The sequence below is a fragment of the Theropithecus gelada genome, chromosome 3 (assembly GCF_003255815.1).
Source record: "Theropithecus gelada isolate Dixy chromosome 3, Tgel_1.0, whole genome shotgun sequence".
NCBI classification, from domain to species: Eukaryota; Metazoa; Chordata; class Mammalia; order Primates; family Cercopithecidae; genus Theropithecus; species Theropithecus gelada.
In genome coordinates, this window is record NC_037670.1 from 51,572,207 (window position 1) to 51,598,601 (window position 26,395).

General features: G+C 51.9%; 1 protein-coding gene across 3 annotated transcripts; it reads left to right on the top strand.

The window, feature by feature from the left end:
- EIF3B (eukaryotic translation initiation factor 3 subunit B) lies at nt 1-25,787 on the top strand. 3 transcript variants are annotated; one of them, XM_025378475.1, is made up of 20 exons: nt 1-576; nt 694-880; nt 6,506-6,698; nt 8,226-8,345; nt 8,653-8,710; nt 9,210-9,338; nt 9,946-10,103; nt 12,440-12,571; nt 12,652-12,718; nt 13,126-13,172; nt 15,467-15,677; nt 17,464-17,536; nt 18,387-18,509; nt 20,235-20,313; nt 21,376-21,514; nt 23,306-23,431; nt 23,951-24,028; nt 24,424-24,532; nt 24,683-24,801; nt 25,552-25,787. In XM_025378475.1, exons 1-19 carry the CDS (start codon nt 382-384, stop codon nt 24,784-24,786), a joined length of 2,328 nt encoding a protein of 775 aa, XP_025234260.1. In that variant the 5' UTR covers nt 1-381; the 3' UTR covers nt 24,787-24,801; nt 25,552-25,787. The 3 variants fall into 3 exon arrangements, with proteins under 3 accessions (XP_025234260.1, XP_025234258.1, XP_025234259.1); XM_025378473.1 differs by having other exon boundaries at nt 1-880; XM_025378474.1 differs by having other exon boundaries at nt 1-880; nt 25,557-25,787.
- The last annotated feature ends 608 nt before the right edge of the window (nt 25,788-26,395 follow it).

Genomic DNA, 26,395 nt, shown 5'->3' on the forward strand with positions numbered 1-26,395 from the left:
GTCCCGCCCCGCAGCGTCCGACGGGAGAGGAAAGGGGGAGGCCGCCATGTTGGACGGAACCATCCGCTGCCACACATGGGGTGGCCAATGCGCCCATGAATTTAGTGATTGACGGAAACAACCTTGTTGAATGGAATTAAGCACTTTCTTGTCACAAGAATGTCAGTTTGGTGATTTGCTGGACGCGGCTTGCGGATGCGAGTCCTCTCAGGGTCGTCGTGAGGCTCCAGGGCATTGGTACACCCCCCGCCCCGCGGCCTTGGTACGGCCTCCCCGTCGCACGCACATGGCTGAGCTGTAGCCGGCGCGGCGCGCGGTGCGGCCTGGGAGAGTCGGAAGCGCGGCGGCCGCGGAGCCCTGCGAGTAGGTAGTGTCGGGCCCATGCAGGACGCGGAGAACGTGGCGGTGCCCGAGGCGGCCGAAGAGCGCGCCGAGCCCGGCCAGCAGCAGCCGGCCGCCGAGCCGCCGCCAGACGAGGGGCTGCTGCGGCCCGCGGGGCCCGGCGCTCCGGAGGCGGCGGGGACAGAGGCCTCTAGTGAGGAGGTGGCGGTCGCGGAGGCCGGGCCGGAGCCGGAGGTGAGGACCGAGCCGGCGGCCGAGGCAGAGGCGGCCTCCGGCCCGTCCGAGTCGCTCTCGCCGCCGGCAACCGAGGAACCGCCTGGGTCGCACGCTGAGCCCCCTGTCCCGGCACAGGGCGAGGCCCCGGGAGAGCAGGCTCGGGACAAGCGCGCCGACAGCCGGGCCCAGGCGGCGTCCGAGGACGCGGGAGGAAACGAGGGCAGCGCGGCCGAGGCCGAGCCCCGGGCGCTGGAGAACGGCGACGCGGACGAGCCCTCCTTCAGCGACCCCGAGGACTTCGTGGACGACGTGAGCGAGGAAGGTGAGGGCGCCCGGGGCAGGGCTGGCGAGCGGCGCGGGAGCGTGACTGGGGTTCCGGAGGTGGGAGATGTCGTCGGGCTGTGCCACTGGTTCGTGCAGAAGTTCCAGCGAGGGTGTCCGTGTGTTCCTGGAAAGCCACCGAGGGAGGGGTTCCCGAGTGCCCTAGAGACGTTCTGAGACCCCAGCGCCTCCCCTTTTCTTTCCTAAAAAAGGGGACAGGATGGAGCTAACTTCGTGAGCCAGGGATTTGCATGACAACCGGAAATCTGAGAGGGTGGGAGAGTGCACACGGGGTACTCTGTTCTGGCTGGGTGTGCTGTGAGTGTAGCAGCTGGGGTTACGGCAAAAACCGAAGACCCGGTGTCAGGTTTGCGGGTCTGCGTGTCCCAGCTGACCAGTCAGACCTCCCAAGGTCTGGATCGGAGGAACAGGTTGTCGCAGAGCCGGTGATTTTGTCCTCCTGCCCCGCACAATTGTCCGTCTCCAGGAGACTTCCCTAATGGTACAGGCAGACCCTGTCAAATTCCAGTTTGGTTCTCCTTTATCCCCTCTGCTAAACCTGTAAGGCGAGTTATTTTTCCAGGTTTTAATATTGTTGATAACAGCCTGCTTTGCCTTCGTCTCAACCTTGATTGGATTTACAGGCATATTTCTGCTTCCTGCCTCAGAGAGCTCTTTTCCTAAAGTGACTTCTGATGAGAGCTGGTCTCATTTGTTCTTCTTTTGTTTTTAGCTCTCTTAAGCCTTTAAGTTGAGAAACACATCAGCCTCTGCGGATTGGCTAAGTTAATACTGGAGTGAGAAAAATAAAAATACCCTTGCTGACGCAGCCAGATATACACCAAGACAATTTAGGGAATAACGTGGAGTTGCCAACTTATAATTGAAACGTATTTTTAACAGGCTATCAGAAATACAAAAATCAGCCAGGTGTGGTGGTGCACACCTGTAGTCTCCGGTACTTGGGAGGCTGAGGCACGAGAATAGCGTGAACCCAGGAGTGGAGGTTGCAGTGAGCCAAGATCCCACTGCTGCACCCCAGCCTGGGTGACAGAGTGAGACCCTGTCTCAAAAAGTGAAAAATTAAAAAACAAAAAGGCTGTCAGTTACTGTGGCCATTATTATATTACACTTTTTTTTTTCATAGAAGACATTTTAGCATGAAAAGCAGGAAGAACACCACAAACTAATGAAGACTTTGGGAACATCTAGTCTGCGCCCCTCAGTCCTGAGGAAATGTGTCCCTGAAGGTGGAGTAGGCTGCTGAGAATTCGCAGTGGGTTCGCTGTGCGTGGCTCACCAGACTCTCCTGCTCAGAACAGTGTTTTTTCTTTTTTTTCTTTCTTTTTTTTTTTTTTTTTGAGACGGAGTCTCGCCCTGTCTCCCAGGCTGGAGTGCAGTGGCACGATCTCGGCTCACTGCAAGCTCCGCCTCCCGGGTTCACGCCATTCTCCTGCCTCAGCCTCCCGAGTAGCTGGGACTACAGGCGCCCGCCACCGCGCCTGGCTAATTTTTTGTATTTTTAGTAGAGATGGGGTTTCACCGTGGTCTGGATCTCCTGAACTTGTGATCGGCCCACCTCAGCCTCCCAAAGTGCTGGGATTACAGGCGTGAGCCACCGCGCCCGGCAGAACAGTGTTCTTTCTAACACTTCAGTTGTTGTTATAGTTTAAAATCAAAACTTTTGGTTTAATGATTATTTTGAGCCCTTGGAAATTCTGCTATTTTTTTAAAAGTATTATTTGAGCCCATCGAATTCACAGATTTCTAATGTGTAAATTATTTCTGGAATTGGGAAGAGTTAGTGGATGCTAATATGACCACAAGGTTCGCCAGGCTGGGTGATGACTGTGGGTCCTCAGGGGTCCCACGTGGCCCTGAAGGTGCAGTGTTGGCCAGAGTGACAGGTGAGGCATCTGTTCCTGAGGACTAAGGCTCAGCAAGCAGGCTTTGTCATGGCCCGCCTGATTGTGGTAACGCAGGTGGGTTGTGTGCGTTATGAGAAGAGCTGCCCTTCAGGGTCAGTGTGCAAGATAGTATATGAGTGTGTCAGTTCTTTCCAAAAGGGCCGAGTCTTCCAGATAGTATATGAGTGTATCAGTTCTTTCCAAAAGGGCCGAGTCTTCCAGATAGTATATGAGTGTATCAGTTCTTTCCAAAAGGGCCGAGTCTTCCAAGGAGCAGACCAAAGGTGGCCCGGAGTCCCTGTCTTGCCTTCTTATTTTTTGGGTGCAGATTAGCATCTCAAACTGTAATCATCCTTTCAGTTTAATGTTTCAGCTGATCAGGATTTTAACTCTAAATGTCTTTTTTGCATTATTAATTATTCTTTCTGTTTGCTATTTAGTGTTGAGAATTGTTCTCTTCTTTTTTTCCTGGAGACAGGTTGGGAGTCTGTGAGCCACGTGTCACTGATGCTTGGGCCGAGAGTGATCAAGGCGATGTGTCTTCATGGTGTAGTTACTTCATTTGTTTCCTTCCTAGGTGTGGGCTGGTTCTCCTAGACTAGACGCTTTGAGCTTGTGGGAAGGAGTACGCAGTTTGTGTAAAAGCTAAGCTTTTTATTGCAAGCCGTATAAATTCAGATCAGGCTTGTCAGGCCATTTAATTGTATGGTAAGTGCTTTAGAAGTTATCCTGGGATTTGACTAGTTTCCACAGCAGGGTGTCTGGCACTGCAGTGACTGGCAACTGCCTTTTTCCCTTTTTTTTTTTTTTTTTTAAATCTCTTGTTCCTCTCAATTTTAGCATCTTTGAAAATAAAATGGAGATTATTTTTTAAGGTAGTATTTTCAATTTTTCCTTTTTTTTTTTTTTTTGAGATGGAGTCTCACTCTGTTGCCCTGGCTGGGGTACAGTGGCTCACCGCAGCCTCTGCCTCCCCAGTTCAAGCGATTTTCCTGCGTCAGCCTCCTGAACAGCTAGGATTATAGGCACCCATCACCACTCCTGGCTAATTTTTGTATTTTTAGTAGGGACGGGGTTTCACCATGTTGGCCAGGCTGGTCTCGAACTCCTGGCCTCAAGTGATTTGCCTTCCTCAGCTTCCCAAAGTGCTGGGATTAGAGGCGTGAGCCACCATGCCTGGTCAGTTTTTAATATTTCTGAAAGTTTTTTTTGTGTGTTTTTTTTTTGAGACGGAGTCTTGCTCTGTCGCCCAGGCTGGAGTGAGTCACCATGCCCGGCCAACTTTTGAGATAAATAAAGCGAAGAATATTTTCTGGTATCTGCATATTTAGTATGTTGAAATTACTATTATTTTTTGAGCTGGAATTTCAGGCGCCCACCCCCAGGCTTGGATCTTTTTTTTTTTGTTTTTTTTTTTTGAGACGGCGTCTCACTCTGTCGCCCAGGCTGGAGTGCAGTGGCCGGATCTCAGCTCACTGGAAGCTCCGCCTCCCGGGTTTACGCCATTCTCCTGCCTCAGCCTCCCGAGTAGCTGGGACTACAGGCACCGCCACCTCGCCCGGCTAGTTTTTTTTGTGTTTTTTTAGTAGAGACAGAGTTTCACCATGTTAGCCAGGATGGTCTCCATCTCCTGACCTCGTGATCCGCCCGTCTCGGCCTCCCAAAGTGCTGGGATTACAGGCTTGAGCCACCACGCCCGGCCTTTTTTTTGTATTTTTATTAGGGACAGGGTTTCACCATGTTGGCCAAGCTGGTCTTGAACTCCTGGCCTCAGTAATCTGCCTGCCTTGGCCTCCCAAAATGCTGGGATTACAGGTGTGAGCCACTGAGCTTGGCCTTGTCCTGAATTCTGACTATGTGATGCTTTCCAAAAGTCCTGCGAGGCATTTCATCACATTGAGGACAGCTTCACGTACCACTAAGAAAAAAATACTGTTACTTAAACTCTGTGGGCATGGCAGCTCCCACCTGTAGTCCCTCCTACTTGGGAGGCTGAGGCAGGAGGGTTGCTAGAGCCCAGGAGTTCAAGGCTAGCCTGGGGAGCATAACAAGACCCTGTCTCTTAAAAAAAAAAAAAAAAAAAAAAAAAAAAAGCTGTTTCAGAAACTTGTATATTCTCCAGTCTCCTAGTTTAAGTGCAGGTCTCTGCCCTGATAGTGTTTTTCTAAAAGCCTCTTTGTGATATAATAAGAAATGTGTATTTGGGCTCTGCCCTGGTTCTTGGCACACAACGTCTAAACACTTGGAATCTCCAAAGTGATAAGTGTCTTTTTGTAGACAAGTGAGATGATTGATGGCTGGGACTCCTTGCCAGGGAACCAACCACGTGATTAGAGGGCGGGAACTTTTAGGGTTCCCCCTGCCCCCCAGAAGGAAGAGGCTGAAAGTTGAGTTGATCACCGGTGCTCAGTGATGTCATTAATTATGCCCACGTAATGAGATCTTCCTAGACACCAAAAAGGACCAGGTTCCGGGGGCTCCACGTGTGGGAACAGGTGGAGGCTCCTGCAGGGTGGCGGCCTGGAGAGCATAGGGAGGCTCTGCGCTTCTCCTCCATCTGCCTGTTCGTCTGTATCCTCTGTAACGTCCGTGATAATAAGCTGGCAAACCTAGCTACCTGAATTCTGTAAGCTGCTGTAGCAAATTAATGGAACCCAAGAAGCGGAGGGTAGTGGGAGCCCTGCTTTGTAGCTTGTTGGTCAGAAGTGGAGGTGACAGCCCACTACTTGCGATTGCCATCTGAAACAGGGACCAGTCTTTGGGACTGAGCCTTCAGCCTATGGGATCTGGTGCTGATTTCCGGTAGATCATGTCTGAATTGGATTAAGTAGAGGACACCCAGCTGGCGGCCCCTGGAAAACTGCTTGATGTGGGCCCCACATCTGGTGTCAGAAGTGTTGTGTTGAGTGTTGTGTGAGTCGGAAAAACACTTTGCTGTGTCCTTGTCTCCTGCAGTTTGGTTGTTTATCCTTAGAGCTTTTTAATATAAGGAATATTGGGCAAGGAGTTGTTCCGGACGAAGGTGCCTGTTGATGGGCCGTTTGCAGTGGAGAGAGGTGGGGAAGCTCACCCCAGGCGTGCCTCCTCTGTTTTTTTTTCTTGATTCACTTGTGAATGGCCATCCAGTACACGGCCTGAAAACATGAACATCACCAGGAACAGGAGGTGGGAGAAGAGTTACTACTTTCATCCCAATTCACTCGAGAGAGGTTCCTCCTTGAATAATTTCTAGTAATTTGTATTCACAACACAAATGTGCTGTGAATATACTGAGCATTTAAATATTTACTTGTTTGCTGAAATCTTCCGTAAAAAGTCAGTTTTCACTGACATTGCGATGGGATTCTGCCTAGACGTTGCTAGAAACCTTTCAAAATCTAGGGATCTCTGGAAGCTCTAATATTGGATATTCTTTAGACTGTCTTTTTCATTTGCATTTTGCGTTGTTAAAATCTTTTTGTTGTTATTCTTTTGTAGTCTTTGGTTATTGCCAGAACTTAATTGACCTATCTTGACTGTTTACATTTCCATCAAAGGGAGAGAGGAGCATTCCAGTCCCCGCAACTCGTGTTTAAAATCTGAACCAAGCCAGGGTTGGGATTTCTTTTGCTCACAGTGAAGCATTGGCTCTTCTTGGAGACTTGTTTAGGGTGCTCAGTTAATGTATTAATATTTTTCTTGGTAAAAATGATCATTTGAAAAATCTCTCTCTGGTTCAGAATTACTGGGAGATGTCCTCAAAGACCGGCCCCAGGAAGCGGACGGAATTGATTCGGTGATTGTAGTGGACAACGTCCCTCAGGTGGGACCTGACCGACTTGAGAAGCTCAAAAATGTCATCCACAAGATCTTTTCCAAGTTTGGGAAAATCACAAATGATTTTTATCCTGAAGAGGATGGGAAGACGAAAGGGTGAGTGTTCTCCCGTGGGAGAAGTCTCATCTGTGTCTGGCACGTCGTGATGAGGGAGTGTCACAGGAGCTCCCTGCAAAGACAGCTCCTGCCTCGCCCAGGCACGTGGGCCGTTCACTTCTTCAGGCCGCCCTCAGCTGGAAGCTCTCCAGAGCAGTGAATGAGAAGATGATAAAGTTTAAGTTAAGGTTTTAAAGTTTGTTTAAATTACCTAGAATAGACCAGCATCGTGGCTTACGCCTTAACTCCCAACACTCTTGAAGCCTGAGGCCAGGAGTTGGAGGCTGCAGTAAGGTATGATAACGTAGCTGCACTCCAGCCTGGGTGACAGAACAAGACTGTCTCTAAAATAAGTGAAGTAAAAACTAGAATAGTTTTAGTTTCTAGAAAAATTATCAAATGCAGGTAATGCTGCTGTATTTTCTGTGTTGGGCAGTCGATTGAGGGATGGCCTCTTGACCCTCAGCTACTCATGTTACAGTGAAACATTCTCTGAGGTCCTTTCTAATCTTGCCTGTAATACACAATATTAGACCTTTTTTTTTTTTTGAGACAGAGTCTTGCTCTGTCGCCCAGGCTGGAGTGCAGTGGCGTGATCTCGGCTCACTGCAACTCCGCCTCCCGAGTTCATGCCATTCTGCCTCAGCCTCCCAAGTAGGTGAGAGTACAGGTGCCCACCACCACGCCTGGCTAATTTTTTTTGTATTTTTAGTGGAGACGGGGTTTCACCATGTTAGCCAGGATGGTCTTGATCTCCTGACCTTGTGATCCGCCCACCTTGGCCTCCCAAAGTGCTAGGATTACAGGCGTGAGCCACCGCACCTGGCCTAGACTATTTTTAATTTTTTTTTTTTTTTTTTTTCTGAGACAGAGCCTCACTGTGTTGCCCAGGCTGGAGGACAGTGGCGTGATCTTGGCTCACTGCAGCCTCCGCTTCCCAGGTTTAAGCAATTCTCCTGCCCCAGCCTCCCAAGTAGCTGGGATTACAGGCTTGCACCACCATGCTTGGCTAATTTTTGTATTTTTAATAGAGAGAGGTTTTGCCATGTTGGCCAGGCTGGTCTCCAATTCCTGACCTCAAGTGATCTGTCCGCTTTGGCTTCCTAAAGTGCTGGGATTGCAGGTGTGAGCCGTCGCGCCTGGCCAAGACTTTTTTTTAAACAGCTCTGGAGATAATTGATATACAATAAATCTGCATAGTTTTAAAGTATACAATTTAATAGATTTTGATGTGTACATATCACGAAACCATTGCTACAGTAAAAATAACGGACTTTTTGATTAACTTTTCTATAATTTATGATAACAAAACTAAAGACTTTGGATCTTCTGGTTAGGGTTTCCCTCACTTAGGAGCTCCCTGGCTGTGGGTCTGTGCCCCGTGTGACTGCCTTAAGCTCGAGGCAGGAAGAGTAGCACAGAGACTCCTGGCACGGAGGGCTTGTCCGTGGAGAGGAGTGGGGCAGGCAGCGCGTACCTGCCTAACCTTACAGTGTGCGCGTGTGCCAATGGCCCTGTCTCACTCAGGTATATTTTCCTGGAGTACGCGTCCCCGGCCCACGCTGTGGATGCTGTGAAGAACGCCGACGGCTACAAGCTTGACAAGCAGCACACGTTCCGGGTCAACCTCTTCACAGATTTTGACAAGTGAGTTCAGACTTGGCCACAAGGAAGTAGACATTGACGTGCGAGTGAGCGGCTGTGTGTGGGTGGCTTGGTGCTTCTCAGTGGGTGCTGGTGCCTGTCAGGTTGTTCACGTCCTTTCTGGTCAGGCTGCCACAGGGCCGTTTCATAGCCCTGCCCCATGCTTCTGGCCTGCAACACCCCTCCCCGTTATGCCAGTCACAGCCCTTGGGGTGGGCAGGCTGGAGCGCAGCAGGGCCATGCCGGACCCCCACGGGTGCTCTTTCTAGTCATCAGGACGTGGGGCTCAGCAGTTTCCTTTCTCCTCCAGGTATATGACCATCAGTGATGAGTGGGATATTCCAGAGAAACAGCCTTTCAAAGACCTGGTGAGTGGCCTGAAACCTGCATCTCAGCGGTTTAAAGAAATGCTGCTGGGTGTGGTGGCTCACACCTGTAATCCCAGCACTTAGGGAGGCTGAGGTGGGAGGATGGCGTAAGCCCAGGAATTCAAGACCAGCTTGGACAACAAAGTGAGACCCCCCTCTCTACAAAAAGTAAATAAATACATAAATTAGCCAGACCTGGCATTCACCTGTTTTCCCAGCACTTGGGAGGCTGAGGTGGGAGGATCACCGTGAGCTGGGAGGTTGAGGCTACCGTGAGCTATGATTGTGCCACTGGACTCCAGCCTGGGCAACAGAGCGAGACCCTGTCTCAAAAAAAAAGAAAAGAAATGCTGGATGGTGTCTTGACTTGAGGTTAGAGTGTGACTTGGGAGTTAAGGTGTGGACTGAATTTGTCATATCTTTAAGAGCAGTAGTTGTGAATGAGTTTTTTATTAAAATTAATGAAATGTTATATTCCTTGCCTTTTTTTTTTTTTAAGGGGAACTTACGTTACTGGCTTGAAGAGGCAGAATGCAGAGATCAGTACAGTGTGATTTTTGAGAGTGGAGACCGCACTTCCATATTCTGGAATGACGTAAAAGACCCTGTCTCAATTGAAGAAAGAGCGGTGTGTATTTGCTGCCGCTGGGGGCGGGGACTCACCTCTCCCATATTTCCTTAACAAAGTGGAACTTTGTTTCTATCAGAAAACTGGAAGAGCAGGTGATGTTATATTTTCTTTGAGATTACTTTCTGAAAATAACTTTTATTCCTCTTCCAGCTTTGAAGTAAATCCTGAGAAGTGAACAGGCTTTGTGTATTTCAGTTAAGAGTTTGCAGAATAGGCCAGGCGCGGTAGCTCAAGCCTGTAATCCCAGCACTTGGGAGGCCGAGGCGGGTGGATCACAAGGTCAGGAGATCGAGACCATCCTGGCTAACACGGTGAAACCCCGTCTTTACTAAAAATACAAAATATTAGCTGGGCATGATGGCAGGCGCCTGTAGTCCCAGCTACTCTGGAGGCTGAGGCAGGAGAATGGCGTGACCCTGGGAGGCGGAGCTTGCAGTGAGCCGAGATCATGCCACTGTGCTCCAGCCTGGGAGACAGCGAGACTCCCTTCCAAAAAACATAAAGAAAGAAAGAAAGAAAGAGTTTGCAGAATAGATTCATTGTAGGAGGAGTCTTTGTGTTTGCCATTTTGTTGTATTAATGTTGGCACTGCCTTTTTCTGCAGAGATGGACAGAGACATATGTGCGTTGGTCTCCTAAGGGCACCTATCTGGCTACCTTTCATCAAAGAGGCATTGCTCTATGGGGGGGAGAGAAATTCAAGCAAATTCAGAGATTCAGCCACCAAGGGGTTCAGCTCATTGACTTCTCACCTTGTGAAAGGTAAGCTGCTAGAAAAAAGATGATCTAGCTAATCCGGCTGTTGGAGTCTATGCTTTTCACCCCATGCCAGCCTTCTACAGGTGATCTTTCATTTTGCAGCATTTCAAACTTAGTAGAAAAATATAGGAGTAAGGAGAACGCTAGTATGCTTTTTACTGAGATCTCACGTTCGGTTGCATTTATGTCGTCATCTCCTACACAGATATTTTGGTTGCATTTATGTCGTCATCTCCTACACAGATATTTTTTCCTGAGCCATTTGGGAGTAATTTGAAGTAACGTGTCCCTTCAGCCCTTAATGTGTATTCCTGGAAATAGGATTTTGTTAGCATGACCACAGTGCAGGTGCTAACTTCAGGGATTTAACATTCGTTGAATACTTTAATGTATTGCCATATTCTGATTTTATTACTTGATCTAATAATGTTCTGTATAATATTTACTTTCCTTCAGTTCAGGATCTAGTCTAAGGTCACATATTTTACAGATAAATTTTCCTGCCTCTGTCACCCAGGCTTGGCGCCACCCGGTGGCCCCATTGCAGGCTCATTGCAACCCCAGCCTCCCAGGGTCAGGCGGTCCTCCCACCTCAGCCTCCTGAGTAGCTGGGACCACAAGCACACGCCATGACATATGGCTAATTTTGTTTATTTTTTTGTAGAGATTGGGGGGGGGTCTCACTTTGTTGCACAGGGTAGTCTTGAACCCCTGGTGCCAAGTGATCCTCCTGCCTTGACCTCCCAGAGTGCTGGGATTACAGGCATGAGCCACTGCACCTGGCCGAGCCGTGGTTTTTGATCTAGCTAATCCGGCTGTTGGAGCTCTGCTAGGGAAAGGGGCAGTTGTGGAAGGCAGTGTGAGGACGAGCTGGGGCCACTGTTTTCGCCCTCACGGGTTGTGTCTGCCTTCTCCTCTGGTGTTGTAAGGGACCGTCTGTTACACACTTTGTGTGAACTGAGTGAGCAGGTGCAGTAGCTCCAGACAAACCAGCAGTCAGGTAAATCATGGCTGAGAGGAGCCCCCAGCCTCTGAAGTTTCCCATCAGACCTGTGCTGGCTTTCAAACTGGATGGGACTTTTTTTTTTTTTTTTTTTTGAGACCGAGTTTCACTTGTCGCCCAGACTGGAGTGTAATGGCACAGTATCGGTTCACTGCAACCTCCACCTCCCGGGTTCAAGCTATTCTCCTGTCTCAGCTGCCTGAGCAGCTGGGATTACAAGTGCCTGCCACCATGCCTGGCTAATTTTTGTATTTTTAGTAGAGACAGGGTTTCACCATGTTAAAGCTTGGTTGGCCATGGTTGGCCAAGCTTGTCTTGAACTCCTGAGCTTGGGTGATCTGCCTGCCTCTGCCCCCCAAAGTGCTGGGATTACAGGTGTGAGCCAATGCGCCCAGTCGTATTTTTTTACCTTGTTAGTCTTTTTTTTTTTTTTTCTGAGACGGAGTCTCTCTGTGTCCCCCAGGCTGGAGTGCAGTGGCCGGATCTCAGCTCACTGCAAGCTTCGCCTCCCGGGTTCACGCCATTCTCCTGCCTCAGCCTCCTGAGTAGCTGGGACCACAGGTGCCCACCACCGCGCCCGGCTAATTTTTTGTGGTTTTTTTTTTTGAGACGGAGTCTTGCTCTGTCGCCCAGGCTGGAGTGCAGTGGCATGATCTCCACTCACTGCAAGCTCCGCCTCCCAGGTTCAAGCCATTCTCCTGCCTCAGCCTCCCGTATAGCTGGGACTACAGGCGCCCGCCACCGGGCCCGGCTAATTTTTGTATTTTTTTTAGTAGAGACGGGGTTTCACCATGTTAGCCAGAATGGTCTCGATCTCCTGACCTCGTGATCCGCCCGTCTCGGCCTCCCAAAGTGCTGAGATTACAGGCGTGAGCCACTGCGCCCAGCCAATTTTTTGTATTTTTAATAGAGACGGGGTTTCACCGTGGTCTCGATCTCCTGACCTTGTGATCCGCCCGCCTTGGCCTCCCAAAGTGCTGGGATTACAGGCGTGAGCCACTGCGCCCAGCCTACCTTGTTAGTCTTAATGAAACATGAGTAAAGATAGAATTCCACACTGTGCCTCCCTCTAGATCACTCAGCAGCCTTTTGTGTGGGGCCTGTGAGATCTTTCTGTGCTGATCTTGGAGAAACCAGAGTGTCTGCAGTGTATTGACACCAGAATGAACAAGCGCTGCTGCTTCCCTCTTCCGCTTGGAACTCTTGGGGCCGGGCAGTGTGGGGTTGCGGGAGAGAGTTGGTTCCACGAGTTCTGACCGCGTGTTCTGGCCGCACAGACAGACTGCGATCCTCTCGTGAGAGGAGGGTAGCATACAGTGTGGCCCCTCTCTTCTAGGTACCTGGTGACCTTTAGCCCCCTGATGGACACGCAGGATGACCCTCAGGCCATAATCATCTGGGACATCCTTACAGGGCACAAGAAGAGAGGTTTTCACTGTGAGAGCTCAGCCCATTGGCCTATTTTTAAGTAAGTGGACCATTGTAACGAGCTCTGTAGCCTTTGTCTTTTCATTGGAACACCTTGGCGTTTCTGTTTCTTCTTCTTAGGTGGAGCCACGATGGCAAATTCTTTGCCAGAATGACCCTGGATACGCTTAGCATCTATGAAACTCCTGTAAGTGGTCCCGGTGATGGAAAACGCCCCGTCCCATCCTTGCTTGTAACTGGGGTGTGGTGCTTTTCCGTATTTGTGCTAGAAGAGGAGGAGGAGGTTTCACAGATGCGTAGGAAAGTCCTGTCTCCTGTGCCTTTTTAACAAACCTTGCTCTGGGCAGAGCTCTTCAGTCACTCCTGCCCCCCTGGCGCAGCCATGGGGGGTCCTGGATGAGAGTTAATGCAGTGGGCTTCAGAACTGCAGTTCTCGGTGGTGGGTGGTTGGGTGGAATCATTGTCATCCTCTGTGTGCGCTGCCCTCTAGGCAAACTCACATCAGACTCTGGTTTCCTTTTGTAAAAAGTTAAGTGTGCTTCTGAGACACTGACATGATTTGACTCAACTTTAGCCTTCCTTTTTTTTGGGCAGTCTATGGGTCTTTTGGACAAGAAGAGTTTGAAGATCTCTGGGATAAAGTGAGTATTCTTATCAATTTGGTGTCTTCTTGTGTTCAGGCTGCTTAACACAATACCATAGGCGGGGTGGCTTATGACAGCAGAGATTTCTTTCTCCCAGTTCTGGAGCTTGGGAGCCCGAGGTCAAGGTGCCTGCAGACCATCTGGTGAGGGCCCACCTCCCTCCTCATGGACGGCCCCTCAGTCCAGCCTTCCCGGAAGAAGGCTTCCGGGGCCTCTTCTGTAAAAGCTGTCATCTCATTGCCGAGGGCTTCACCCTCAGGACCTCCCACCCCCAAAAGGCCCCACCCCATGCCATCACCCAGGGGGTTAGAATTTCACCCTGTGAATTCGGAGGACACAGACGTGGTCCATTGCAGTTGGTTTCCTTTATTTGCGCTCTCTCCTTTAGCAGTCAGCTTTTTTTTGTTGTTAAAGAGACAGAGTCTTGGTCCGTCACCCAGGCTGGAGTGCAGTGGTATGATCTCCGCTCACTGCAACCTCCACCTCCTGGGTTCAGGTGATTCTTCTGCCTCAGCCTCCCGAGTAGCTGGGACTGCAGGTGCCCACCACCATGCCTAGCTAATTTTTGTATTTTTCACAGAGACAGTTTCACTGTGTTGGCCAAGCTGGTCTCAGAACTCCTGACCTCAAGTGATCTGCCCACCTCAGCCTCCCAAAGTGCTGGGATTACAGGCGTGAGCCACTACACCCGGCCATTTTAAAATCTTTTTTGAGACGCAGTCTTGCTCTGTTGCCCAGGCTGGAGTATAGTGGTGCGCCTCCCAGGTTCAAACTATTCTGGTGCTTCAGCCTCCCGAGTAGCTGGAATTAACAGGCGAACCACCACCACGCCTAATTTTTTGTATGTTTTAGAAGAAACGGGGTTTCACCATGTTGGCCAGGCTGGTCTTGAACTCCTGACCTCAAGTGATCTGCCTGCCCGCCTCAGCCTCCCAAAGTGCAGGGATTACAGGTGTGAGCCACCATGCCCAGCCTAAGGTGAGTTTGTTCTGGACGACAGGATGGAGGCTTGGGTCGATGGGCAAGGCTGCTCAGTGCTGGGCCCACCACCCTCAAGGCACCACTTCAGTGACCCCTTTCCTGTGCCCAGAAATGAATCTTCAAGGCCAGAGCCTTGAGTCGGCTTCCTTCCATTTACCTTGTCTTTGACCTAGAAACTAGGGGGGTTTCCAGCCTTAAGGAAGAGAGGGGACTCTGCTTAGGCGAAAGGTTTTCCTATTGCTCTTCTGTCTGAGGCAGAGTTTGGGGAGCCTTCAGCTCATTTTCACCATCAAAGAATGGGCACGTTTTTATTTATCAGAAAACTTGGGACTGGTCAGTATTATAGCAGTTAACTACCAGCAATCCAAGGACATTGACATGTCTTCTTTCATTTTTACATTCTTGGGCAAAATTATGGCTTATAAAATGAGAAGACCAGGACGTTCGTTCTCAGTAAATGCAAAACAGCACGTAGCGTGTATAAAGCTGTTTTTCATGTAGGTGAGCTCAGGATCGTTCGTTCCTTACAGCAGCTTTTCTGTAGAGAGGTTGATACAGTGGAGGGAGTTGCCCTTTTTCTTTTTTTTTTTTTTTTTTTTTTTTTTTTTGAGACAGAGTCTCGCTCTGCCGCCCAGGCTGGAGTGCAGTGGCCGGATCTCAGCTCACTGCAAGCTCCGCCTCCCGGGTTCACGCCATTCTCCTGCCTCAGCCTCCCGAGTAGTTGGGACTACAGGCGCCCGCCACCGCGCCCGGCTAGTGTTTTGTATTTTTTAGTAGAGACGGGGTTTCACCGTGTTAGCCAGGATGGTCTCGATCTCCTGACCTCGTGATCCGCCCGTCTCGGCCTCCCAAAGTGCTGGGATTACAGGCTTGAGCCACCGCGCCCGGCCTGGGAGTTGCCCTTTTTCTTGCTCATTCCTTATACTTGATTTGCCGGTTTCCCCATTTGCACCTTAATTAATCTTCAGATGACGTCATAGCCGGGTCAACCAGCCTACAACTTACTTGCGTCAAAGCAGCAGTGTGCGGTGTCTTAAGAGTGGGCTGACAGAGCGTAGGCTGGAGTCCCTATGAATCTGTGTGTGATGGTGGGGTTGCTAATACTCTGTCTGCATTCATTCCCTGTCACAGTGAGCGCGGTAGTGCCCCAGGGTCCTGGCGAGGACCTGTGAAGCTGCGCGGCGGGAGTGCTCAGCGTCAGTTATAACAGCATTGAGCTTCTGTATAGCAAATGAGTTGTTTTATTTTCTTCTGCTTTTCAGTTTCATCACTTGGCCTTTGCTTTAGCGTTTTATTTTCCTGTCGTGCAGAGACTTTTCTTGGTCTCCTGGTGGTAACATAATCGCCTTCTGGGTGCCTGAAGACAAAGATATTCCAGCCAGGGTAACCCTGATGCAGCTCCCTACCAGGCAAGAGATCCGCGTGAGGAACCTGTTCAACGTGGTGGATTGCAAGCTCCACTGGCAGAAGAACGGAGATTACTTGTGTGTGAAAGTAGATAGGACTCCGAAAGGCACCCAGGTATGTAGATTCCCTCGGGAACTGGCAATTCGTTATCCTGAGCTCTGAAGTGGCCACCGTATTGTTTGGAGGTTGTTAATGGATTTTGTTTTGTTGTGTTTGTTTTTGAGACGGAGTCTCGCTGTCACCAGGCTGTAGTGTAATGGCGTGATTTTGGCTCACTGCAGCCTCCGCCTCCTGGGCTCAAGCGATTCTCTTGCCTCAGCCTCCCAAGTAGCTAGGACTACAGGCATCCGCCACCAGGCCCGGCTAATTTTTGTATTTTTAGTAGAGACAGGGTTTCATCATATTGGCCAGGCTGGTCTTGAACTCCTGACCTCAGGTCCGCCCACTTTGGCCACCCAGAGGGCTGGGATTACAAGCGTGAGCCATTGTGCCCAGCTGAGAATACTATTGTCTTTCTGAGCACAAAGAGTAGTATATCCAGATTTTTTTTTTTTTTTGGTGGTTGATCATTTAATACTTATTTTATCAAAAAAATTGCCTGAGTTGGCTGGGTGTAGTGGCCCATGCCTGTAATCGCAGCACTTTGGGAGGCCAAGGTGGCCAGATCACGAGGTCAAGAGATTGAGACCATTCTGGCACACATGGTGAAACCCCATCTCTACTAAAAGTGCAATAATTAGCTGGGCATGGTGGCGTGCGTCTGTAATCCCAGCTACTCGGGAGGCTGAGGCAGGAGAATTGCTTGAACCCAGGGGGCGGAGGTTGCAGTGAGCTGAGAGATTGCGCCACTGCACTCCAGCCTGGCGACAGAGCCAGACTCTGTCTCAAAAAAAAAAGAAAAAAAATTCCTGAGTTTTCCCTCTAATGGAAGTATTCCTCTTTGTTTTGTGTTAAAGAAGTTTTAATTGATAGGTAATTCACATGCCTTAAAACACCCCTTTAGAGTGGCGAACTGGTTCAGTGGCTTTTTGTGTGTTCAGAGTTGTGCAGCCAGCACCGCTCATTTCAGAACATTTTCATTGGCTGGGCGCGGTGGCTCCCGGGGTGGGAGGGAAGATAGCTTGAGACTAGGAGTTTCAGACCAGCCTGGGCAACACAGTGAGACCCCATGTCTACAGATAATTTTTAAAAGATAAAAAATAAGAAATGTTTTTGTCACCCTACAAAGAAACACCATGCCTATTAGCAGCTTCTCTGCCCAGCTCCTGGCATCACGAATGTCAGTGATTTCCCTGTTCTGGACACACAGCTGGAATCGGATAATATGCCGCCTTCTGTGTCTGATCTTCACGTAGCTCAGTGTTCCCACGGCTGGTCCGTGGTGCTGAGTCTGAACAGTAATCTCTTGTCTGGTGGACCACATTTCTTGGCCTCCTTCCTTTGTTGATGGACGTCAGGGCAGTTTCCCCTTAGACTGCTGGAGGAGGGCAGGACTTCTTGAAGGTTATGGCTACCAGACACCCCACTGTCTGAAACGGTCTAACCAGCCCCATTGGTGAGCCTTTATGGCCCTCGGGATCCTGGTCCGCAGGGTGCAGTGAGGACCCTGGGACTGCTTGTGCCCGAGTGTGGCGGGCAGGGCGGCTTCTGGAGGTGGGATCTGGGTCAGAGTTACTTCGTGCATGTCCAGTGGCTGCCGGTAGACGTGGCGCCGGCAGTTACCCTCCAACTGAACCGTCTTCCGTCCTGAGGGCTGTTTCTTTTATCACTGCAGATGCTCGTGTGTGTGAACCAAGCGTGCACACTGAATCTTTCATTGTGAAGTTGACCTTTGATTTGAACCTTTGTCTCATAGTTGCACTGTCCAAAATGTCACCCCTTCCCCCTTTTTTTTATACAGGGTGTTGTCACAAATTTTGAAATTTTCCGAATGAGGGAGAAACAGGTACCTGTGGATGTGGTCGAAATGAAAGGCAAGTTGTATTTTAGTCACTTTGAGGTGAATGGGGCCTCTGTGCTGTTTACTCTTGGCTTTTAACACTTCCATGCAAGGGATTGTCTGAGCAACGGAGTCAGGACTGTGAGCCCGCACCATGAGTAGCCATCTCCAGGTCATAGAATGTGTTTAGAGCCTGGGCAATGTAGTGAGACCCTCTCTGTACCAAAAAAATAAAAAAATTAACCAGGCGTGGTGGGCAGCGGTAGTCCCAGCTGTTCCAGACACTGAAGTGGGAGGATCACTTGAGCCCAGGAGCAGAGGTTGCAGTGAACTGAGATTGTGCCCCTGCACTCCAGCCTGGGTGACAGAGCAAGACCCTGTCTAAAAAAAAGAGAGAAGAGATTCAGCCTGTGTTCTGGTTAGGCTTTTTGTTTTGCCATGGAAAAAAGGAGGAAGGAAGGACAAAAATAGAGAGGTGAGAAAACGTGAAACCTGGCCACCTTTCCAGGTAGGAGACTGGAAGTGAGGATCCCACTGTAGGTGCCACACTGGGTGCGAGGGAAGCGGCGCCCACAGCTGCCCACGTCAGGGTCCTGCGGTCCCGCTGTGGGCGTCCTGCCGTGGGAGTCCCGCCGTGGGGGTCCCGGTGTCCCGCTCAGGGAGAGAGCAGTTTCACATAGGTCACTCCACATGAGTGGAAGCAGCTGTCTCTGAAACTCCAGGAATGTGCACCTTCCCTGCTGTTGCTTGCTCTCTGGTCCTTTTAATGAACTTTTAAACGTTGGAGGATATTTCTCTTGGTTGAGTAGTGAACATTTTAACTGATCAAGAGCATTGTGTTCTGAGTTGACTAAAAAGGGAGTGGTCTGTTTTGTCCATTTTAGAAACCATCATAGCCTTTGCCTGGGAACCAAATGGAAGTAAGTTTGCCGTGCTGCATGGAGAGGCTCCGCGGATATCTGTGTCTTTCTACCACGTCAAAAACAACGGGAAAATTGAACTCATCAGTAAGTAGCCTAGTCCCTTTTTCTCTTCTGAACAGGTCAGCATGGATCATGACTCAGTTTCTGCCCAGCAGTGAGCATTTGACTGGCCTAGGACCACTGCTGGGCAGGCCGGGACTCGCCTATGAGTGGGGTGTTGTGGGCTTGGCTGATGAAGTGAGCGATGGCCTGGAGGTGCTGCCTCCTTGTGGGGTGCTTCTCTGAGCCCCGTTGGGCCCTCACGTTTCAGCAAGTATTTCTAAGGCTTCCATTCTCTGCCATCGTCTGGAGTGAAGCTTTTTCCCTTCTGGCTGTAGCTGTCGTCCCTGGACTCAGGGTCACTTCCTGTGGACATGCTCCTGCCAGTCCCCAGTCTGAGTCGGGTGCCTCTGACCAGGGTGTGCAGAGCTGTTGCACACGGCTATGCCCTGCCCCGTGCACCTGGTTCCAGGGGCACCACACTGCACCCACCTGGGGCTCGCTCCTCAGTGGTGCGGGGACGCTCTCCCGTCTCATGGTAGCTGCCGCCTGTGCCCTCAGCTCCTCACTTCATCCTGGGGTCTCTACTCAGCATAGAGCCCGGTGCCCGCGGGGATTGAATGAGCCATTGCTTGTTGCTTCACAGGCGTGGTGTGTGTGTGGCAGCCGGGAGGTGGTGATGGGCTGTGTTCCTCACCCACAGGACTCTGGCTGCCAGGTGCCCTCCTGCAGAGCCATGGGTTTGGCCCTGTACTTGGAAGGGGTTGGAATCTCCTGGCCGCACCTTTCGCAGCATGATTCTGTGAGGAGTTTAGTTTTCACTTTGCTGGAGCTTGGCAGGGTGTGTGGTGCCCTCAGTTGGCAGTGGATCACAATTGGCTGTTTCATTAATTCCGGTTGATGTAAACATATGGGCAGTTGCAGACTGTCCAGAGACTTGCGTAAGTCTTCTAGGTCATAAAACGTACGGCAAGCAGAGGCACCTTGTACCTTCCAAACGTGTAGTGTGACATGGCTCTCCTGAGGTTTGGCATGGACTCTGGGGCCACTGTGTGGGCTCTGTCCCATTCCCGTGACTGTTGGGGTTTTCGTTTGTACAAGTCTGGACCCCTGCCCCTGCCAGGGTACATTGCCCTGCCCCGTCTCCTCCCCTTCTCCCCACATCAGCCTGCCCCACGCCTCTTTTTTTGGATGTACCGCAGGCTGAGGAGAGAGAGGCCACAGGTTGTCAGCTCTGTCTGAGACGCAGGGAGCATGTGCTCTGAGGGGGACTTGAGCCCAGCCCCAGCTGGCCTTCTCCCCGCTCCCGTGGCTCTGCCTGAGATCCCTCCTGGAAGTAAGAGTTAGTACCTGGAAAGGTGATGACTAGTCAGTTTCAACAAGCATAGCTTATCCAAAGACGCCTTGTCGCTAGGAGAGTGGCTTTAGTCTTTCAGGGTCACGTATCTCTGACGTCTTCTCCCTGCTGGGGACCCTGCAGCAGTGAACATTTGCCGTAAATTGAGTTCTTTGTCCAGTTACCTCAGGAAATAAGATAGTCTTGTTTTGAAGTACCCCTGTCATATCTTCTCTTTTTTTTCCCCATTTAAAGTGTGGATTGTGACTCGGGGTACTTAGCGATGGACTTTGTAAAACTGTTTTCCGAGGTGGTTCGGCATTACTGGCTCTGCCCACGTGGGCAGCTTGAGCTACAGCCAAGTCCTCTAGCCTTGGCGGCCCCGGCACCGTGGAAGCCTCGCAGCTCGTGACGGGCGCTCTCTTTCCTTTCAGAGATGTTCGACAAGCAGCAAGCAAACACCATCTTCTGGAGCCCCCAAGGACAGTTCGTGGTGTTGGCGGGCCTGAGGAGGTAGGTGTACGCGCTCTGAGCCTGTCCGCCTTGTGAGCAGCACTCGGCCTGCTGTGGCAGAGACCCTCAGGCGCCTGCACCAGCTTCTTGGTAGAGGGAGTATTGTGCACTGAGAGGGTTACCCTGGTGTCAGTGAATGGGACTTTATGAACCTTTGCGGACCCATGGCACTCCAGGACTCGGGCCAAGCCAGGATAGATTGAAATAAGCGCTTGTGCGGGGCGCGGTGGCTCACGCCTGTAATCCCAGCACTTTGGGAGGCTGAGGCAGGTGGATCACGGGGTCAGGAGATTGAGACCATCCTGGCTAACACGGTGAAACCCCATCTCTACTAAAAATACAAAAAATTAGCCAGGCTTGGTGGCGGGCGCCTGTGGTCCCAGTGACTTGGGTGGCTGAGGTGGAAGAATGGCGTGAACCCAGGAGGCAGAGCTTGCAGTGAGCTGAGATCGCGCCACTGCACTCCAGCCTGGGTGACAGAGTGAGACTCCGTCTCAAAAAAAAAGAAGAAATAAGCGCGTGAAGTGACCAGGCAGACCCCTCTGCGAGTTGTGGTTCTTCGTGGTTAAAAAAGTGCCTTCCAGCAATCCAGTTACCACCCCCAGGGGTTCAGTCCCGTGTCTTCTAGCAGGAAGGGTATTCGTTACACAGCTGTGAGGCTGCCTTACCTCTGTGGTTTGTGTCACGTGCTGGTCTCAGCTGTGTTCCAGCAGTGTGTCGAAATCGTGGAGAAACTTCCAACTTAAAGAGTACCCTTTTGTTGCTGCTCTCCCTTGCTTCATTGTCCACACTTGCTGCTGTATTTTTGAAGGCTTACTTAGCCGCAGATAACATTTCCAGTAAAAATAATAGTGATGGCAGACGTGTGTACTACTCACCACACACTCTGCATCTGTGACTTGGTACGTCTCACGGTGGCCACCAGAGGCTGTTGCCGTGCTTGTTTCCATGTTAACGCCAAGGCTGGCTCCCTGGGGACCCCATGCTGCAGCACCTCTCAGGAGTGGGATGCCAGGAGGTACGTGTCTCCGTGAAGCCTGACGGCCCTGTCTGTCTCTGCAGTATGAATGGTGCCTTAGCGTTTGTGGACACTTCGGACTGCACGGTCATGAACATCGCAGAGCACTACATGGCTTCCGACGTCGAGTGGGATCCCACCGGACGCTACGTCGTCACCTCTGTGTCCTGGTGGAGCCATAAGGTGCAGGCCCGTGGGCATAGCTTTGGCTGTGGATAGAAGCAGGGATTGCCGGCTGGCTGCTGACTCTGGTGCTGTCCTGGGACCTCGGGGAAGGGGCACAAGCCTCTGTGTTTAACAGAAGCCTTGGCTGGTGTTCGTGGCAGGAGGAGGAGGATTCTGGGTTGTAGAAGAGGTGGCGCCGAGTGCAGGAGCAGCTCCCGCTCATGGTTGCAGGGCGGGTGGGGGTCTTACCCTGGGCCTGGGGACCCTTGAAAGGGAGTGAGAATGTGTCATACACAAGTGTTTTTCTGCAGAGAGGAGTCACTTCCTTTGAAGTCTGAACAAAGTTCTGTAACCGCAGACATTAAAATCTCTTTGGGGTCATTGGTTGAGTCCAGCTGCTGCGTTGCCCACAACGCTTATTCCAAAACTGCTGGTTAAATTTGTTGAGGACTTTCAGTATTTAATGACTTGTAAAACATTGATGGAGGTGTTGACACTTGAACCAGTCCATGCAAATAGAGCCTGTGAGACCAAACTCGGGTAATTTTGTTTAATGAGATACAGAACTCTTAGGAGTATCAACTTCCCAAATACGACTACAAGTGTCGAGAGTTAGAAATCTTCACGTTGGAATGAGGATATGTTGATGGCAGCCTCTGTTCAGATACGTTGAGATGTCACTTCGGTGGGGCCCACCTCAACCCTTGAAATCACCTTAGGCCAGGCACAGTGGCCCACACCGGTTGTCCCAGCACTTTAGGAGGCAGAGGCAGAAGAATCACTTGAGCCCAGGAGTTTTGAGACGAGCCTGAGCAACAGCGAAACCCTAGCCCCATTTTAAAAAAATAAAAAAGACCTTTTAAGTTGTTGACCACTCTCCTTGAGGTATAAACACTTAGCTCCCAAAATGCCGGGCTGCAACAAGATGTCTATGCCAAGGGCCAGCGAGTGCGCCCTCCTTCATGAGAGAGGCCTGCTGTGAAGAGAGTGGAGCCTGGTGGCGCGTAGTGATGCAGTTAGCTTACATCCAGCACAGGCTTCAGCACAGCTCACACCCCGTACAGTGTTCCGCACAGCTCACACCCGGCAGAGGGTTCAGCACAGCTCACACCCGACACAGTGTTCCGCACAGCTCACACCCGGCACGGGGCTCAGCACAGCTCACACCCGGCACGGGGCTCAGCACAGCTCACACCCGGCAGAGGGTTCAGCACAGTTCACACCCGGCACAGTGCTCAGCACAGCTCACACCCGGCAGAGGGTTCAGCACAGCTCACACCCGGCAGAGTGCTCAGCACAGCTCACACCCGGCAGAGGGCTCAGCACAGCTCACACCCGGCAGAGGGCTCAGCACAGCTCACACCTGGCGCTGGGTTCAGCACAGCTCACACCCGGCAGGGGGCTCAGCACAGCTCACACCCGGCACGGGGCTCAGCAGTGCAGTAATGCAGTTAGCTTCCATCTGGTCCCGGGTTCCGCACAGCTTACATCTGGCGTGGGGTGCAGCGGCGCGTGGTGGTGCAGTTAGCTTCCGTCCAGCATGGGGTTCGTGTTGCCAGCAGGACTGCGCAGGCCTGTGCTGTGATGAGCGCTGCTGCGACTGCTCTGTGCCCTGCACTCTGGGTCGACTGCATCACTGAGGTGTCTTTCACTGACTGCCCACCTCCGCTGCTGTCGGCTTTGCACAGGCAGAGCTTTGTTTGCTTCACACGTGTCCCCGATACCCAGGACCTTGTGCAGCAGTGACATAGTCACAGTTGTGGCTCTGCTGATCCCTCTGTGTCCTGGTGTGGCCCTGCCCTCGCCTAGGTGGACAACGCATACTGGCTGTGGACTTTCCAGGGCCGCCTTCTGCAGAAGAACAACAAGGACCGCTTCTGCCAGCTGCTGTGGCGGCCCCGGCCTCCCACACTCCTGAGCCAGGAGCAGATCAAGGTCAGCATCCCCCCATGCCCGCTGCAGGGCACTGGAGGCGATTGTGGCATTGAAAAGTAGTCAGTTTTTCTGTTATTGTTAGGGTGGTGAGTGGGGGATAGAAACGTGACATTTGCAAGGATGCCTTGAAGAGATGCAGGAACAGTGAGAACTGAATGGAATAGAACAGCTCTAGGAGAGTAGCCTGAGGCCTCCAGCTTGTTTAGGGGAGTTTTGCATGAACCCGTGGGGTAGATGAAAAGATACCAGGGCCATTAAAAAGTCCTGGTGAGAATAGAAGCGGCTTGTCGGGGGTTTACATAATTGTGGTAAAATAGGCCGATAGGTCAGAGCGAGGAAGAGGGTTAAATCCCAGGAAGAAAGTCTGAAGAAAGATGGAGGAAGGAGCGGGCGCGAGCACTCCTGGGAAGCTGTTCTATGAATGACCCTGGGTATCACCTCATGTCGGCAACTCTGAAGATTGCATTTGTGCTTCTTGCTTGGAATGTTAAATCCTGAGTGGCGGGTCTTTTGTTTCAGCAAATTAAAAAGGATCTGAAGAAATACTCGAAGATCTTTGAACAGAAGGATCGTTTGAGCCAGTCCAAAGCCTCAAAGGTGAGCCTTGTTCCCCAAAGGGAGGGCCGTGCTGGGACATCTGCCGCCGCGGCAAAGGCGGGCCCGCATCAGGGCTGCAGGCGGCGCTGTGTGTGTGCGCAGAGTTGCTTCTGCCCTGAAGACACTGGTTCTGTTTCTCCCCTAGGAGGAATGCAGTGGGGAACTGGGGCTGGCACGGGGGCCTGGAGTTGCGACCTCACTGCTGCCTTGTGGGCGGGGGACAGTGTTGGGGGAAGAGTGAGAATGAGGGAAAGTGAAAACGAATGGAGCGGCCATTCCTGCTTGAGCGCCTCCAAATGCTGTCATCCTGGCACTGTCCACCTGGGTGTGGGCTCTTCGCGATGGGGAGGCACGTGTCTTACCAGTTCTGTGGCTTTCCCTAACCTCACGCATAGGAATTGGTGGAGAGAAGGCGCACCATGATGGAAGACTTCCGGAAGTACCGAAAAATGGCCCAGGAGCTCTATATGGAGCAGAAAAACGAGCGCCTGGAGTTGCGAGGAGGTAACGTAGAGATCCCTCTGTCACCGGGAGCTGGCCCTTCCGCCGCCCACAGGCCACGGTGCACGCGGACTCCTGCGTTCTTCCCACTGGCCTTGGTGGTGTCACTCGGCATGTGCCCCCGTGGGTGACCTGCGCCCTTTGTCCTCTCAGGTGTGGACACTGATGAGCTGGACAGCAACGTGGACGACTGGGAAGAGGAGACCATAGAGTTCTTCGTCACTGAGGAAATCATCCCTCTTGGGAACCAGGAGTGACCTGGGAGCGCTGTGGTGAGCATCTGCAGGGGGCGCGGCGGGGTCCCCGTTGGCTGCTCTCAGCTGCTTCTGTTATCCCATCACTGAGAAAGCACCTTCTTTAAGGCAGAGGTGAAGCCCCAGTGTCGTGTGCCCAGGGTTAGCTGAGCCTTGTGTGAAATGTGGAGTCGGTGCCAACGTGGCCTCGACTGCTCCCTCTGATCACATCGCAGATGATGCCTTTCAGGCCATGCTGGGTGAGGGAGGAGCCGTGGCCAGGTGCTGGGAAGTGCTAAGAAGAGGAGGGTGGCCGTGCCTGGCCATTTCCTGACGCCTGTGCTAGTGACGGCCGCAGTGTGTCCACCAGACAGAAACGCTGGCGTGCGCGGCTGCGACTCTGGTTCTGGCAGTTCTGAGGGGAGCCTTCCAAGTCGGGGGCTGGGGAGCAGAGTGCGGGAGCTCCTGAGTCCTGGGGGCCTCTGTGCCTCACAGCATGGGCATGTGTGGGACAGAAGGCCTAGTGGGGTGTCTGAGGGTGGCCTGGTTGCTGTCCTCAGGGCGGGACCATGAGTGAGTAGGGGTGGCATATGGGCTCGTCTCTCTGTGGCCAGGGCGGCTCCTGTTGCGGGACTCAACGTCAGCCCCAAGGCAATGTTCAGGGGCTCCCTCAGCATTTTGAGGTGCTGTTTAGGGCCGCCATGCGTGCCTGTCCAGGGGGCAGACTGCACCCGCTGCTCCCGCACTGAGCTGCAGGACAGAGCGTGAACCGCGGTTCCTCTGTTGCAGTGCAGCCGCGTGTGGTGTGTGGAGCCGAGGCCGTCCTGCAGGAAGCCCACGTGACTGCCGCCGCCTCCCCGTGCTCTGTGGCTCTGGACTGTGACCGCGCCTGGATTCTGCCATTGCGACACGTTTTTGTGCCTTTCAGCCCCTGGTGTCTGCAGTGGGGTGTTTAAGGCACCCGCTTCCACTTCTTTCTTCTTTTTTTTTCCTGAGACGGAGTCTCGCTCTGTCGCCCAGGCTGGAGTGCTGTGGCGCAGTCTCGGCTCACTGCAAGCTCCGCCTCCCGAGTTCACGCCATTCTCCTGCCTCAGCCTCCCGAGTAGCTGGGACTACAGGTGCCTGCCACCTCGCCCGGCTAATCTTTTGTATTTTTAATAGAGACGGGGTTTCACCGTGTTTGCGAGGATGGTCTCAATCTCCTGACCTCGTAATCCGCCCGCCTCGGCCAAAGTGCTGGGATTACAGGCGTGGGCCACCACGCCCGGCCCACTTCTTTCTTGTTTGGAGTTTTCTGTCGGAACCACTGGTATTGGCTCTGTAGACTCTTAGCAACGCCGCCGGCAGCACCTTCTGCGCCCAGTGATGTTTCCACGGTGCCTGTACACAGCTGAGCGGCGTTTCCGTTGAAGGACTTGCATCCCCATCGCGGGCAGTGCTGGACGTGTCCCGGAGACCCACCGGGAGGGCGCCGCCATGCCTCATACCCCCACCGTGCAGGTTGTGGCCGGTTTTCTCCACAGGTTGAACGTGGAAATAAAAGCAAACTTGTATGAAACAGCCGTCTTTCTCCTCTCTTTGAATGTAGATAGTGACCTTGAACTTGGTGCCTGCCTCCCTCCCCAGTGGCAAG